Below are 16,852 nucleotides of genomic sequence, written 5' to 3'. Positions count from 1 at the left end.
GACTGAATACTCCTCAGTATTCAGCAGAGGAATAGAGTACAAATTGAAAGAGGTTATCTTTTATAAAGTGTTGGTCACACTCCATCTGGAATACTGGGAGTGAAATTTACAGTTCATATGATATTTATCACATTGAATGTGTTGAAGATGGACAACTCCCTCCCCCCCCCCCCCCCCCCCCCCCCTCCATACTACTCTTAAAGGTGAAAGCAGAGGAATCAGCTCTGCAGAGTTCGATTTCCAACTGTGACTGCCGATTAGTAGGAAACTACTCTTTGGGTTTTTTGTTTATTAACAAGATGCTCCAATGTGCTAAAAAGTACTGCCAAAAAACTATTTTCACCAGAGATCAAATTGAAGACATTTCTAAATTTCTGCACAAAACCATATTCAGTTTTAAGACTTGTACCAATAATGGGAAAGTTCAATTTCGGGCCACACAGGTTAAAAATCAGCAAGTTAAGATTAAGAAAGAAAGCCTGGAGGAACTTTTTTACACAAAGGGCAATAGAGTTGGTGGATAAGTTACAAATGGGTTCAAGAAGTATATATATATGGATGTGCTTTAGAAAAGGAAAGGAATTCAAGGATACGATGAAAAGGCACGTAGCAGGGATTGAGAACCATTAAAAAGGGGTGGGATTGTTTGCCCAAAGACTGTTTCTTGTCTTGAAACTTTAGATTCAATATGCCTTCAGGAGTCTATATCCAAACTTTAGTGCTTTTTTCGTTCAGTTATATAGTCTTAGATTCTAATATCTGTTGGCTAATGAGACTCATAATGTTCATTCAAATTACATCTTCAGACACATAATTTCAAATAACTTATACCTTGAAATATAAATACCTTGAACCTGCTGCTAAATTTGAAACCAATTCCCCAAGAAAATGACATTTTAAAAAAAACTTTGTATTTGATATAGCACTTTTCATATCAGGAGAATGCTTCAAAGCGCTTCACAAGATTTAGTGTAAAACAACAACAAAATTGTATTTTTCACAGGCAATCAATAAGGGAAAATTTGCAGCCAGTATCTTAAGGATATACATCTGGCATATTTGTGGAGTATGTACCATGTTGCAGGAGAATCCAAACAGGAAGGAAAGCTTCCAAAAATTGATGACCAACATTTTCTCTGATCAGTTTAGAATTGTTTATCACAATGTATTTATTGCCCTAAACCCAAGCTATGTTTCATTAATTATTAATGCCATTTTAAATTCCTCAAACTGTCCATCAGAGAAAGGAAAATTGTTCTGTTAGAGCTAAAAAGTCGAACTGTTTTTGTTAAAGTAAAATCATAGCCAAAACACTCAATAATATTTGGAATGAGTAATTTCAATATAAAACCTGGCACACAATTTTCAAAACGTACCCTTAGAAGTTTAATGAAATGTATTTTAATTATTTTACATGTAGAAAAGAGGAGTCATTGTCAACGTAATATAGTGTAACATGGTGGATAGTCAGTGCTCAATATAACCTCTTCATTAGAGAGGGGACACATCAAGACATATTCATAACAGCAACAAACAGTTGGGTGAAAAATGCATGGGGTCTTATATTAATACTAATGATTATTATCACACCACAAAATGTATTTTCTATCCTAATGTTCTTCACAGATAGAAATTCTCTGATTGGTTGGTTTGTACTGTTGAATTTCAGATAAGGGTGACAGAACTGAAAAACGTAAAAGAAAATTTGGAATCTTCTGAGTTTCTGCAACTAGCCATTCAACCTAGGCAAGAAGATTCATTTCAACAAGCAATCTTGACAGAGTGGCCTAGGTGCATGGATGAATGTGAAATGAATGACACTGAAATGAATCTGAGCAGTCAATCTTCAAGTCATGTAAGAGACACTGAGAAATTCCATTCATTAGATGTTATTGAGAATCAGACAGAGAAACAAAGGAAAGGTAATATCTCTCTTCCAGCACAACAGAACTGTATGGCAGTCTACTTGCCCAAAAGAAAACAGCTACAAAGAAGCCAAAGTATTAGCTCCTTACAATCACCAACAAGGTTGAATGTGGATGTAGTGCGGGAAGAAAGGGACAAGGGGCACATGCCTGTTATAGGAATCATTCAACGTATCTTACCAAAGATACAGTCCAGCAAGCATTGCAGCTCATGGGCACAAATAACTGGACGTAAGGTAAGTGAATTAATATAATTAATAGAATTTAACAATATTATTGTTAATATTCATTTTAAAGACTATTCTGGAGCCTGCCAGGATTCCTACTCTTGATTGTAATCTTGTGATCTGATGGAAAATTGTATGTGAATGGACATAAGGTGAGAACCAGGTAAGGTTTAACTGTGTTGCCATAATCTACCAATGCTCCCATCTGTTCTTGCCCTTGAATAATAGCTAGTAGGGCAAGCTGCAATAGGGTAACTGGCAACAGTGGAGCCATGCTTCTCATCCATATGGCATAGGACATTCTCAGACTTTTCACACAAATTACATCCTCAAAGTGTTAGCTTTAGGGAGCTTCTGATCTACTGGGCCTGTGATAGAATTGCCAAACAGAGGTTATCAGGCTTCCCCGTTGAGACAGTGAAGAAACTGACAAATGAGTTAGCCAAGGCTTTTCCCTCCAGCTACTTACAGAGCAGGATTTGCAAATGTCTGGGAGTCAGTCAATTTCTGACATAACATGCTCAGACATAGGGTAATCTGTTGGGCAGCGAGGAAAATTAATAAAATTATGAAACAACACTTTTACAGTGTCAACATATCAAATATTTCTGTACAACTAAAATCATGATATAAATTTGCTCATATTAGAGAGAGTTGAGCACATAAAAATTGGGGTGAAAAATGTAACATGTGATGCGATAATTATCATTGGTAATAATTATCACATTGAGTAAAATTGTAATCAAACTAATCAATAACTAAAGAATGGCCATGGGTATGAGATACCCCTATTTCTCCCATACACACACATATCGCAATTTTAGTACAAAATTGGCCATATTTTGTTGACTTTTATTGTTGTTTCTAGGTCCAGAGCTCGAATTCCAGTGCCACTTTCATGAGATATCATCTTAACTCAATCCAAGTAATTTACTATGAGGGTGACTAAGAACAGCTTGGGGGTAAACCTTCCTCCCTTCATTTTGGGGGTCAGTGAACATTTGCTGTCCATCTCTCCATTCACAGTGCTGCTAAGACTAGAGCAACACAGTCCCATCAGACACTTGATGGTAGTCAGTGCCACACATTACACTCGAAAGCCTTGTTGTCTATTAACAATAACCTGTGCTTCTAAGTGTGCACCGTCATTCTTCTTTTGCAACATTTCAATCAAATAAAGTCATTCTGGTCATAACAAGGACATTTTGACATATTACCTAGCTTGTTGATGACTTACATGTCAGACAGATCCCCTGGAGGTTGTTGTAGTGCATTGTTAGATTTGAATAGCAAGACGCAAAGTAGGATTTTTTTAAATAAAAATAAAAGAAACCAAGGTCCCAGACGAATCCCTGATGAATGTACTGTTAGTGTTATAGCTATAAAGATCCTTCTTTCCCTGGCTATGTGAAACCTTCTACATATGCAGCTTCAATTACTATCATCCAATTAATCTGGAGGATTATTTGTGAGGATACCAGAAGAAACGCCTCTTTAAAATAGTATCATGATATCTTTAACAACTTGAGTATTGATAGTACTCAGTTTATCTTATCCAAAAAACGGCAACCTATGATAATGCAACAGCATCACAGTGGAGTATCATTCCACACTATGGGCTCAAGACCCAAGTCAATGTCAGTCATTGAACCAACACTGTTTTGAATTATGAGGAAGAGTGCTACTAAGTGAGCCAAACTGAACATTTTTTTAACAAATCCACTTTGTACAAATTATCAGAATAAATATTCTGAATATAACACAACTGTTCCTAATGTATCACTGGAGTTGCACAATGAAGAGCTGTGATACCCATCTGTGAATGGCATGAGCCTCTCTTATCAATTAGCATTTCCTTCAGTTAACATGAGCAATTCCCAAAATGTGTCCCATTGCAGTACCAGTGTAAAAGGAACTTAACCAATTGGTTGGAATTTGAAATGCACATTCCTGACCATTCAATGACCACATCACACAGAGAGAGATCTACACACTGTAGATCACTTCCGTATAACAATAAAACACTGGATCTAAGAACATAAGAATTTACTAAGCGAAAGAAGACCAAGGTCCATCTAGTTAGCCTTCCACCGTCCTGGCAGTTGTTTGACATGTCATGCCCCAAACTATACACTGTATCCCGAGATATTAGTTTTAGCAGAAACCTATCTAATTTGTTCTTGAAACAAACAACATTTTCTGCTTCCACTGTCTCCCTAGGGAGCCTGTTCCATATGTTTTCTACTCGCTCATTGAAGTAGTGTTTCCGCAGATTTGTTCTCAATTTACCCCCCTTCAATCGCAGGCCATGTCCTCTGGTTCTACTGTTCAGTACAAGATAAAACAGCTTATCATGGTTTACATTATGTATTCCCTTAAGAATCTTAAAGACTCTAATAATATCGCCCCTCAACCTTCTCTTCACTAGTATGAACATGGCTAATGTTCAGAAGTTTAAGGAGCTCCAGCTTCAATCTGCATAAAATATTGTAAGCACAATAAATACAAGGATTGTGGTATTGCTTGTAATCTAACCTCTGGCATTGCATTTGTGGTTACCTGAGGCAGTAAAATTAGATTATAATAACATAATGCATTACTCTAGATATTATTCCAAAAAAATATTACTCTGAATATATTTATGTTATCTTTCTATTGACCGTAATGTGGAGAAATATTTTTGTAAAACATATCTGATTTCAAACAGAAAAGTAGATGGCTTACAGTTCAGCTTGTTTCATTTTGTGTGAACCTGGCCTGGTTGGTATCACTCTTGCCTCTGAGACCGAAGGTTGTAAGTTCAAGCCCTATGTCAGGACTTTGAACTCATATAGTCTCAGCTGACACTCCAATGCATTGCTGATAGTGTGCCGCATTGTTGGATGTCCCATTTTTTGGATGAGACATTAAATTGAGGTCCCATCTGCCTGTTCAGGAAGATGTTAAAGATCCTATGACACTCTTTGAAAAGAGAAGTTCTCGGGATGACAGTCCTCCAAATAAAATTGATCATTAACTTCATGGCTGTTTGTGGGAAATTGCTGTGTGCAAGTGCAAATTAGCATTTGTGCATAAAACATACACAGTGTATCCTGTGATGCACTTTGATAAATGAAAAGCATTATACCAAATGTAAAGATTATTAATATTATAATGTTACCACAGTTTAAATTACTCTGTAGAAGTCATTTCTAAATGGTTTTCACTATGGGTCAGCCAGACCAATAACACTGCCACTTTACATATGAATGGATGTTACTTTTCTCAATATATTTGATCTTAGCTACTTTTGGCAGAGAGTTGATATTTTGTTCACCTGGTACTTTGTCAAGCCATTTTTGAATAGGCTTATTAACGTTATTAATATTATTATTTGTATTATTATTGTTGTTGTTGTTGTCTTCCAGAAATATGCAAAAGAGCTGCATTGTCCCAGCAGTCCTTCAAAGGGACCTTTACGAGCTTGCTCCAATATTGAACTTCCCACGAGAGTTCTTGGTGGCTTATTGAACTCCAGGCCCAAATCTGGAGAGCAATGTGTAAGTGTACAACAAGGAAATTCCAGGAGCACACCTCACCTCTTACCTTTGACCTACGACTCTGCTGCGTCACTTGCTTTCAACTTGAAGTCAGCAGAAAGGCTTGTTGGCCGTCCTGTATCCAACCAACCCATTTATTCCTCAGGAACAGCTTGGAAGGATGTATCCAGGTCACCTGACCCTGTGTTGTCACAGAAACATCTGAACCCTAACTCATCCTGCAGTTAAGCCATGGACGAGCACAGGCATGACCTTTGACTCTGTAAAGCTGATGCTTCATTGTTTCTTTGTCAACCTTTATGAAATCTGTTGCCTGCTTCATCTTTTACAAGCTTGAGATCAGCGTGAGCTCAGAGCTTGACATGTAGCAAGAGGAATTTCTGTTTTTATTTTTTAAATCCTGGATCATAGTTGCATCTGATTTTTGTGGCCGAGTTACAACCACTAATGTATTACGTTTGATCAATTGCACAGGCAGCCTTTTTTAGAATAAACCTCTATTTTATATCGGTAATGGATTTAAAGAGCCTACTTCTTATTTGAATATTTAGCATTTTCCCCTCCACATTGAATATCGATTGGATAATCAGAGCTTTAAGTGGGATGCAGATGTGATCCGTAAGTAGAATCATGCATTTGTCCCTGTGTGGAAAGCCAGACTGTCACCCATACTTGGATCCCAAGAAAGAGAGTGCTAGGTTTCAACGCTGGAATTTCAATAGAGCTGCAGCAGCACAGAAGGGACTGGAGTTGACTTTTATTTGCAGAGAGCTTCTACCCATTGTCTTTGTAGAGACTGCAACACAGTGAGATTGACACAACTGATCTTTGGACCTCTGCAGTCAAGGCATCCTGGCAAAGCTGAAAATGAATTGCAGGGACAGCATGAATTTCTTTTGTACAGACTTCTTAACAAGTCAAACAATAATAACACATTCACATGCATATAGCCCCTTTCACTTCCCAGAGTTCTTGGTGGCTTATTGAACTCCAGGCCCAAATCTGGAGTGCAACGTGTAAGTGTACAAGAAGGAAATTCCAGGAGCACACCTCACCCTTACCTTTGACCTACGACTATGCTGCATCACTTGCTTTCAACTTGAAGTCAGCAGAAAGGCTTGTTGGCCATCCTGCATCCCAAGACACTGGACAGTCCAAGGTTTGCAGCCAAGCTTGGGGTGGGAGCTAGGGAGGGGTGGGAGGTGTGGAAAGAAAACTAAAAGCATGGTCAAAGAGGAAGGACTTTGTGTGGATTGAAGGAGGTGAGGAAGGGGTTGAGGCAAAAGGACTGTGGGATGGAGTTTCTCAGAGTCGGGGCAGATAAGCTGATAGCTGATTGCCTATGGTGTGGTGGGAAGAATGGGCGATGTGAAACAGACTGGTACCCATTGAGCGGAGGAAGCAAGTGTGTTGTTAGGATTTGAGGAGGTCAGAGGTAGGGCAGACCATGGAGCTTACAGCCTAGACATGCAGCAAATTGGACAAGCAGATATAATGCAAAATTCACCAAGTCAGACATTTCAACGATTGGTCTGCGATGAGCAACTATACCTTGTTAACTGAAAACCCAGGAAATGGTATATGTACGCTTTCACATAGCTTAGGGTGAGAGATTCATGCAAAAGACAGTTTCACTGCAAAAGACAATCTCAAACCCCAAAATGGGTAAATAATGGAAAATACCATTTGTACAGAGGTATTCAGTATTTGAGCAAAGTTCAATTGTTTGAAATTAAACCAAATTATATGTATTTTTGGCAAACCTGTGATTTAATTATACTTCTCTCTGCTTTCAATATCACTTGAAAATAAGCCATTTTGTGAAAGATTGCAATGTCTTCTGATGGCTCTGAGATGAAACAAACCTGTTCTGTGATTCACTGTGCAGATGTCTAGTTAGTCAATCAAGTGATTTGTAATCACAAACACTGTCAGAAAGTGGATGAATAATGGGCTGTGATAAAATGGTGGGATCTTCTGTTGTGCTCCTTCCACATAGTGAATGCCATCTGTAATTGTCAGGTTATGTTGGCTTTGTTCTTTATATGAACAGGGAAGTTAAACAATGTAGTGCTCTTCCCTTCATCTGAGGAGTCCACACGCACACACACATACAAGGCAGGGATAGCCATTCTACAGGGACTGGTTAAGTGGAGAGAGTTTCAGAAATGTAGAAAGGCAGAAGAGTGCTTAATGTTGCATGTGGTATTGTCCTTAACCCCTTGTTCACTTTTGAGTACCAAGTAGAGGTATAAGAAGGTCTGATTCATCATTTTTTATGCAGCACGTCTCTGACCTCAGCCATGCTATCTGGGGTGAGCAATTTTTTTTTAATTGTAAAGGAATGAAAGTCTCAAAAAGTAAAGTTATACCAGATTAGACAACAGAAGCTGCGATTCAGTCAATGAACATAACTTCTACTCCTCATCTCTATTCTAAAATGTTAGGCTTAAGGACCAAAGGGCAAAATGTTGATACAATCATATGCAGTGTTATTCACTATTTATTGAGTGCTCAAACCCAGCCCAGGCCTTTCTTAAGCACTGCTGCCAGGAATGTTGTACCATGGAATGCTGATGCACAAGCCTATGCCTGTGTTTCCCCACACAGTGAGTGCCTAATTTCAATCAAAATTCAGGGCCAATATTTCTATTAACTAATACTGGGTGAAAATTGGAATGTGTGATATGTTAATTAACATCACTAGTGCCAGTCAGCACATGGATTGAAATTAGCAACCTGATGATATTTGGCAGACTGACTGGTCCCTAAGTGTGTTGAAGTGGGTTTCACTTCCTGAAATCCTTTCCAAGGGCTGCACTGGGACTTCCAGCTCAAGGTTATGTTGAACTGATGATTAGTAGGATATCAGGTTTACTCTGAGTTTTTGTGGTTTACTTTAGCCAGTTTCTCATTAACTTGCGCTCCAATGTACGGGAGACAAATTCAAATAAGCTTCTCAATATGACTATTGAGACGGTTGTGTTGAGTGAGTTCCACCTCCAGCATACACCCAGGAACCAGTTGTTGTTTTAAATGCCATAAGTCACTAATTTGAATGTATGCATTAATTAGCAACATTAGCAACGGTTTTTACCCCACTATTTTAAATAAGATATTTTTAGTTTATCCATTTCAATCTTTGGCTGGACAATAATGACAACAAAATTACATTTGTATAGCGCCTTTCACGTTGGAAGGACGTCCCAAGGCGCTTTGACAAGAAGACAAAGAGAGGGCACAGTATTAAATCCCAGGTGGCCCAGACACACATGGTCTGCCCGGGGCCACAGGTGAAGGAAAGCAGTGCCTCAAGTGACCTTCTCCCCTATGAGCCTTATGATGAGGAACACTGCATAATATTTAACCAAAGTAAAGGAAAATGAAATTCATCAAGATGTACTTGTCATGTGAGAACTGCTCTAAAGATGATCACATATGTATACTCACACGACCGTACATGTGTTTTATATCGCACACTTGGTGTATTTTATCTACAGCAACATTCTAACACTATTCTACATGTGTTTCATATGCTGCAGGATTTGAACACGTACCCAATGATGAGTTCTTTGGTGCAGAAGTATTTCAACACTACACTAGTATGTGGTTTATGCTTTCAGAGAAACTTTTGCATTTCTGCAGCGAATAAATGTCAGTCAGGAAGTCTCCTGATTAAACAATATTATACTAACAGACTTAGTGATTTTGGGAAAAGACAATTCACAAAAAATAAACCACTTTTCTATACTGATTCATTATTTATTGCTGTTTTACAGACAGACCGAGTGGCAGTATTGACTGCCCACAGACTTTATCTGAGGGAAATTTCAGATAAGAGTTTGAAGTTAAATTGTTTGCTGAGGCAACTATATATATATTTTTTTATGGACACCAAACCTATCCACCACTCAAAAAATGTCACCACCTTGATTTCTGCTCTCTCAATAAAATAATAATAAAAATTATCATTGCATTAGATATAGCACCTTATCACCTCCTCATGATGCCTTAAAGCATTTCACGGGATTTACTGTAAAGTGCAGGCTCACTGACCTGATTCTGCAAGTTTCAGCTTCCAGTAGACAGTCTCAAAGCTACCAAAATATGCAGAGCCGCATCATAATGTGTTCCAAATGTACCACTGCAAATCAGAATAGTAACTGGACTGAAAACAATGGCAAAGCAATTAAACAAATTTGTTGTGTCGGGTGTGGGTTCGAGCCCAACATTGGGATTTTAAGCTCATAGTCTAGGCTGAAATTTAGGAGCAGTGTTGGGGAATGCTGCATTGTGAGAGGTGTCATCCTTCAGAGGAGATGTTATACAAAAGTCCTGTCTTCCTAATCAAGTGGATGTTAAAATCCCATAGCATTATTTAAAAAGAGAAGGGAGCTTTTCTCATTATTGTGGCCAATAATCCTCCAAATAAAAAATGCTCATTCACTTCATGGCTGTTTGTGGAACATTGTGTGTGCATATCGGTTGCTACAGAGTACTATAACTCAGTGGTTAGAGCACTCACCTCGCAAGCGAGAGACCTGGGTTCAGTTCTGGACAGGGCTACATGTTGGGCAAGTTTCCTTACACCACACTCCTCTGTTTACCTAGCAGTAAGTAGAAACCTAGTTGTTATTCGATTGGTGGATTGCTTTTCTGGATAATAATTCCTTCAAAAAATAATAATAATAAATTGGTCACTTAATCCACAATTGTTTGTGGGCCATTGCTGTGCGCAGTTTGGCTCACAAAATATACAGTATATTCTGTGAAGGACTTTGAGACTTTTTTTATTTTTTTAAGGGATCATTATCCCCAGAAAAGCCATCCGCCACTTGACTAACGATCGGTTGCATCCAAAAGGATGTCCTTCGTGGAGTCCTGTAGCTCAGTGGTTAGAGCACTCGCTTTGCATGTGAGAGACCTGAGTTCAATTCCAGACAGGGCGAAACCTGTTTTCTTACTCCACACGCCTAATAATAATCCCTCCAAAACCAAAAACAATAATAAATTGGTCATTTTCAATCTACGACTGTTTGTGGGACACTGCTGTGCGCAATTGGCTGCCGCGTTCGCCCACAAATATACAGTCAATTCACTTTACAGTGTGTTCTGTGAAGCGCTTTGGGACGTCCTCCCGACGTTAAAAGAGCTATATCAAATGCAAGGATTATTATTATTATTATTAATGATACAGTGAAAGGCACTATATAAACGTAATGTTGCCGTTGTAGAATATTCACCACTTTGTTTAACGTAAATCTAAACTATCTGCTCACTTTCCATCTCCTCAGTTTGAATCTGTGTCCCTTTATTCTAGATTTTTTGACTATGTTGAATATGTACAGTACACCTGAGGTCAGGAGCTTACCATATTGGAGAACCTTGGACAACAAAGCCACATGCTGGCACCCTGAAAGGCAGTGAATGTTGGGGAGGTGGGCACTCCAGTATATTCTACCATGAGGTTCTGCCTAGGATAGCAAGAATTGTTCACCACTTACCCACAAATCACCTCTTATAAATGGAAGCAATTAGTGAAAGCGGTATGATCAGAATTCAGTGTAGTAACCTTTGAACACAATTAAAATGCCGCAGACCCTGTGTGTGCCATATTTATGTGGTCAAAATGAACAAACACCTTCTTTGAATGAAAATGAGTCAAAGGTGCAAACTTGAAATATTAAATGTTGAAATGGACGTCCCTGGCATCAGTCATAATTTCCTACCAACCTTTTCCTTTATATGTCAGTGCAAATAAAAATATGTATTTATAGTTCTTAGGCATACGTCTTTATTGGCTTCATATGATAACCTCCTTTTGAGAGTGCATAAGAATTTTATTACACATCTGTTCTGTGTTTTGTTTTTATTAGGAAGAAAGGGATGAAGCAGACTACCACCACCCCCACCCCCGCACCAAATACAGCTAAACCAAGTATTATTAGAGGTAGGGCCTTGCTCCATAGGATTTATTGATTATTTCATAAACTATACTGAAATGACTATGGAGCGGAAAAAAGTTGTTTGAACAAAGAGGTCCAGAGGTGCACAAGGAAATATGAAAAGATCACAGATAGTGTTAAAGTTTGCACAGTTTGCAATAAGCAAAGGATGGAGCACACATCTTTAATTCAGTGGTGGCCAGTAAATAACTGGGATGAAAATCAGACTGGTCTGCTTTATTGGTACACACATGTAGAATAGGAGATCAGCTGGCTTTTATTTTCTGGGGTGGGGTATTCCAGTTTGTTTTTCATGCCTCCCCATGGCCCCTCTTTGCATGTCATTGTTTCCATCACCTCAGAGAAGATGGTAAATGTCTGGCCTTCACTTAATGCTTCTACCTAATGGCACAGCTGTGACACAGAAACTCACCATGAGAATTGAACCCATTGTCTGTCTGTGGTGTTTGTGTATCAAGGCAGCACAGCACTCTACAATCTTTGTGCAGGTATGAATCAGTGCAAGGGGGTTTATTAAACACATCAGAACAAGAGAAGGCCATTCAGCTTATTGAACCCTTTCTGCCATTTTATGAGATCATTGCAAATCTTCTAACCCTATTCCCCTAGTTTTCTTTTTATCCCTTAGTATCCTGACTTTCCAAGTATCTATCTTTCCCACTTTTAAACATCCCAATTGAATTTGCCTCAAAGATGTTCTGGGGACATGCATTTCACATTCGCCCAAACCTCACTGTGCAGAAAAAACATAATGTATTGCTGGTAATGGATTTAAGGACGAATTTGTACTAAGCATCAACTGATCAACTAATTTCATGCATTCAGATTACTGACAGCTCTTTATACAACAAGTCCCTTGTCTAAAACGGGATGATTTTCACCCTGGAGGCTTTTAAATTGACGTCACATGTTCTCTAGTCTCTTGATCATCACAATCTTTAATTTATTTATTTTGCAAAATATGTATGAACTAAATAGAGAGCGAGGGAAAAAAGAGAGGATTTCTCCAAATCAGGTTTACCCGCATATATTCCTAATAACTGGTACAAAAGCAGCAATGAAAAAAAATGTTTGTGATTTCTGAATGACATCAATCCTTTATCCAATGGATATGAACAATGGAATCGTACCATTTGAAGAGGGTGAAGTATTTGCAAAGAAAGTTAACTGTGATTTTTTAAAAATAAAAAATTCTTACATTTTAGATAGCACCTTTCATATCAGGAGGATGTTCAAAGCACTTCACATGATACACTGTAAAATGGACTGACTGTATTTTGTAAGCAAATAGAAAGCCAACTAAGTTAAAATAAAATGGCATAGAATGAAGTGAGCAGCTGGAATTTCACTCAGAATCTTCTATTTGTATTTCGTCAGCTTTTGGAAATAAGAATTAGGCATTGTGCAAATATTGCAAACGAAATGGCTTTCATTGAAAAATGAAAGATGCAATTAATGCTTCAAATCCAATTTGGGAATATCACAAGTTAGACTCTAGTGTTGGTAATTTCAAGAGTGAAATAATAAATATGATAGAGGTGATGTTTTGGAGAGATGAGGATGATATTTAAAAATAGACTAGCCAGATTGACTTCAATGGTCATTTTCAGTATTGTACGTTCAAATGTTACTATGTTTTATTATTATCTACAAATGCACACTTTACAGAAAACTCTGTGAAGTGCTTTGAGGTGATTCAATGTGATAAGGCTTTAGATCAAATGCAAGGATTATTATTATTTTGTATTGCCATTGATTAAACATTTTCTGATATTGCCTATATATTTATTTCTTGGTAGCCCTTCGTCTGCCTCATTTACTCTTTACTCTTCAAATTGGCAAATACTGACCCAAAAGGAAATGATTAACCATTTTTGAGACTGTTTGACACACGCAGTCAAACACATGCAGTCATAGAAAGATTGAGGAGTGTAATTCAACAAATATTGACAACTTGGATGTTTTTCTCAATTGAAAGGATGGAGGAAATAAGGTGATTTTAAGTTCATAACTAACACATTATTGCCACTAGGATTTTATGGGTTCATTTAGTTCACTGACAGGACAATTTTTGTACCAGATGCACCACAATTGTCTTTTCCAGTCCTGTACTTGCTCATCTGACAGAAGTCCTGGTAATGCTGACCCTTCCCCTGCCTTTTGGGTCTGTCTTTATCTATTTACCACTTCAGTTTGTACAGGGTGGAGAGAGTTACATTCACACTTTAGTTGGTATCTGTTTTTTTACCCAGTCAATAAATTGCGCTGCACTTTATGGAATACTAGATTTAGAGAGCGCATGAAACGCCTGCTGTTCAACAAAGACTTTTCACAAACTGTTAGAGAGCAGCACAAATCACCCTTACATCAAACAAAGGGGAATTGATATATAACTGTGCAATGAAGACTTTAATACTGCAGTAAGAGCATTTCACTAAACGCAGTGCCCCAGTGAAGGAGTTTAGCATGATTTTTAGCACCAGTTTAGCAGCAAAAAAAAGGACTCCAATCTGCTGTGTTCATGCAGCATTACATAGTGCACTGAAGAGGCCAATAACTGTGGCAACACATGGCTATGACCCAAAAATCATTAAATTAATGCACATGCCCACACCACACACGCAATACACCACTTCCTCACCCTCCAGCATCACCCCATATGACCTTACAAACGCATACAGTACTATTATTCATACAAATTCAATATCTGATTTCATAGTCATTAAGACCATGTAGGCTTTTTAGAATCTAAAGAGGATTAGCCAAGATCGTTCACTGATGTGGCTTTCCTTGCAGTCTGCTATATTTCACAAATCACATAAAGGCATCTTTCCTCAGGTCCAGGCACCCATCACAAATTATAACGGATAAAAAGAAACTGGGAAGAATTCAAATCTGAAATAAAAACCGAAAATGCTAGAAATGCACAGTATGTCAATATGCACCTAGACAAGAAGGGTAAGTAAATATTTTAGGTCTGCTTAAATTGGTAGAACAAGAGACATTGGTGGCATCCGGTAATTGCAATGTGATAGGATTCACAGAGACACAGTTCAATCAGGATGGAGGAAATGAAGATAACTTACAATGGTACAGGATACTTAGGAAAATAGAAGGGATGAAAAAGATGAAAGTAGCTGTCTTCTATGTAAGAGACATTTGGGGAATAAAGTGATTGAGCCAGAATTGCAGGATAAACCAAGGTATGAAAATATCTGGTTAATATGCTTAATCGAAAGGGTAGGGATATATGCTACAGATCAGAAGGCTGAAGATCATGACCCATTCTGCTTTCCCCCACCTCCGCAACATCGCTCGGCTCCACCGCTGTCTCACACAGCAGGCTGCCAAAACCCTCATACGCGCATTCATAACATCGAGGCTTGACTATGCAAAAGTTCTGCTTGTCAGCCTCCCCAATTCCTCCCTCCATAGGCTGCAGATCATCCAGAACTCTGCAGCCCATGTCCTCTCCCCCACCAGGCACTGTGACCCTATCATCCCCATCTTCACCCGACTCCACTGGCTTCCCATCACACAGAGGATATAGTTCAAGATCCTGGTCCTCACCTTCAAAGCCCTCCATGGCCTTGCTCCCCTCTATCTCTGCAACCTCCCAAGCCCCTACCATCCTGCCCATTCCCTCCTCTCAGTGGGCTCCGGCCTGCTTCATGTCCCCCACCCCCAATCCACCATTGACGGGTGGGCCTTCTTCCATTCTGTCCCCACCCTCTGGAACTCCGTCCTGCGGTCCCTCCACCTCGCCCCCTCCCTTGCTTCCTTCAAGTCCCATCTCAGGACCCTCCTCTTTGACCGTGTTTTCGAGTACCCTGCTTCCCCCCCTGCCCTCCACCCTCCCCAATCCTGACCCCAGAGCTCGGGTCTGAAACACTGACTGTCCAGGGCCTAGGGACATCCTCCGAATGTGAAAGGTGCTAAACACATGTAATCCTGTTGTTGTTGTTGAAGAAGCAAAACAATTTAGCACTTTATGAAACTATTGGAAGGATGAATGACAAAAGGGTGATACTGATGGGGGAGGGGATCCCCAGCCCAGCATAATCTGGCAAAGACTCCAAACTGCTAATGCAGTGAATTTATGTTTCCTTACTCACTGTGTCAGGAAGCCTACATGGAGTGTCTCTCTCCTGGACCTGATTCTTGAGTGACCCAGACACTATTCAATGAGTAATGGTAGGCAATAGGTACGATAGAGCAAAACAACATTCACTCTGACTTGGGGAAACAGTTCACAATAAACAAAAGAATACAACATCAGACAGGCAAACGTCAGTGAATATAGTGCTCAGTGACACAGTGGTACTTAGGAAAAACATGATGCAAAACATACATGACAAATACATTCAAAGTGCAGCAGAGACAATTTAAACAAACAATGCTTCTAAATGAATCAACAGAAATCTAAAATTGAGATTGAGGAAAAAAAGAGACTTTAGAGGGAAGCTAGAAGGCAACCACCAACCACTAAGACAAATATGAGATAATATAAGAGAAGTAGGAAAAACTAATTTAGTGGAGCAAAAGAAAGATCTGGACTTAACAGCAGGTAGAAAGATAAAGACTGTAGTTTATTGTCACATGTCATAGGTTATAAAGACAATGGAGAGGCGAGCGATGAGGCTCATCCCAATTGTTAGAAAAATGAGACAAGTGAAACAACTAGATAAAACAAGCAATCTTCAGTCTCAAAGAGTAACATCTGAGAGAGGACCTTATAGAGGTAAGATGTTAAATGGGACAGTGAAAGTAATCCCAATACAGTACTACACCAAGGTTGCAGAATAAAAGTGAAAAGGTTCAGAGTTCTGACTCAGGAAGTATTTTTTTACACAGAGAGTGAACAGCAGCTGAAACAGGTTGCCAGCAAGGGTGGTTGAGGACAGGACACAAGGCTTACTTAAGAAACAGCTTGGCGTTTTAATGGTATTCTAGAAGGATGAGATCAATTTCACTGAAAGGCCTTCTTCATTTGAACCCCTCTTATGATAATGTGAGAACCTTGAAATCACCCCACTGCAAACTGTTCACTATGCTTTCTATTGAGTATAGACAACATAACAAGTTATCAGCCATACATGAAGGAATATTAACTCACATTATTATGTGCTAGAGACTGATGCAATTAATTTTGGGAACAGTTTCTTTGAATTGCAGGGTTGGTTTACCACAAAAGC

General features: G+C 39.0%; 1 protein-coding gene across 1 annotated transcript; it reads left to right on the top strand.

The window, feature by feature from the left end:
* Nucleotides 1-1,623: 1,623 nt before the first annotated feature.
* Nucleotides 1,624-5,919, top strand: LOC103178421. Its single transcript, XM_007893149.2, has 2 exons — nucleotides 1,624-2,161; nucleotides 5,560-5,919. Exons 1-2 carry the CDS (start codon nucleotides 1,796-1,798, stop codon nucleotides 5,917-5,919), a joined length of 726 nt encoding a protein of 241 aa, XP_007891340.2. The 5' UTR covers nucleotides 1,624-1,795.
* Nucleotides 5,920-16,852: the final 10,933 nt, after the last annotated feature.

Source organism: Callorhinchus milii, unplaced genomic scaffold, assembly GCF_018977255.1.
Source record: "Callorhinchus milii isolate IMCB2004 unplaced genomic scaffold, IMCB_Cmil_1.0 Scaffold1, whole genome shotgun sequence".
NCBI classification, from domain to species: domain Eukaryota; kingdom Metazoa; phylum Chordata; class Chondrichthyes; order Chimaeriformes; family Callorhinchidae; genus Callorhinchus; species Callorhinchus milii.
This window is presented reverse-complemented; position numbering and strand designations above follow the sequence as displayed.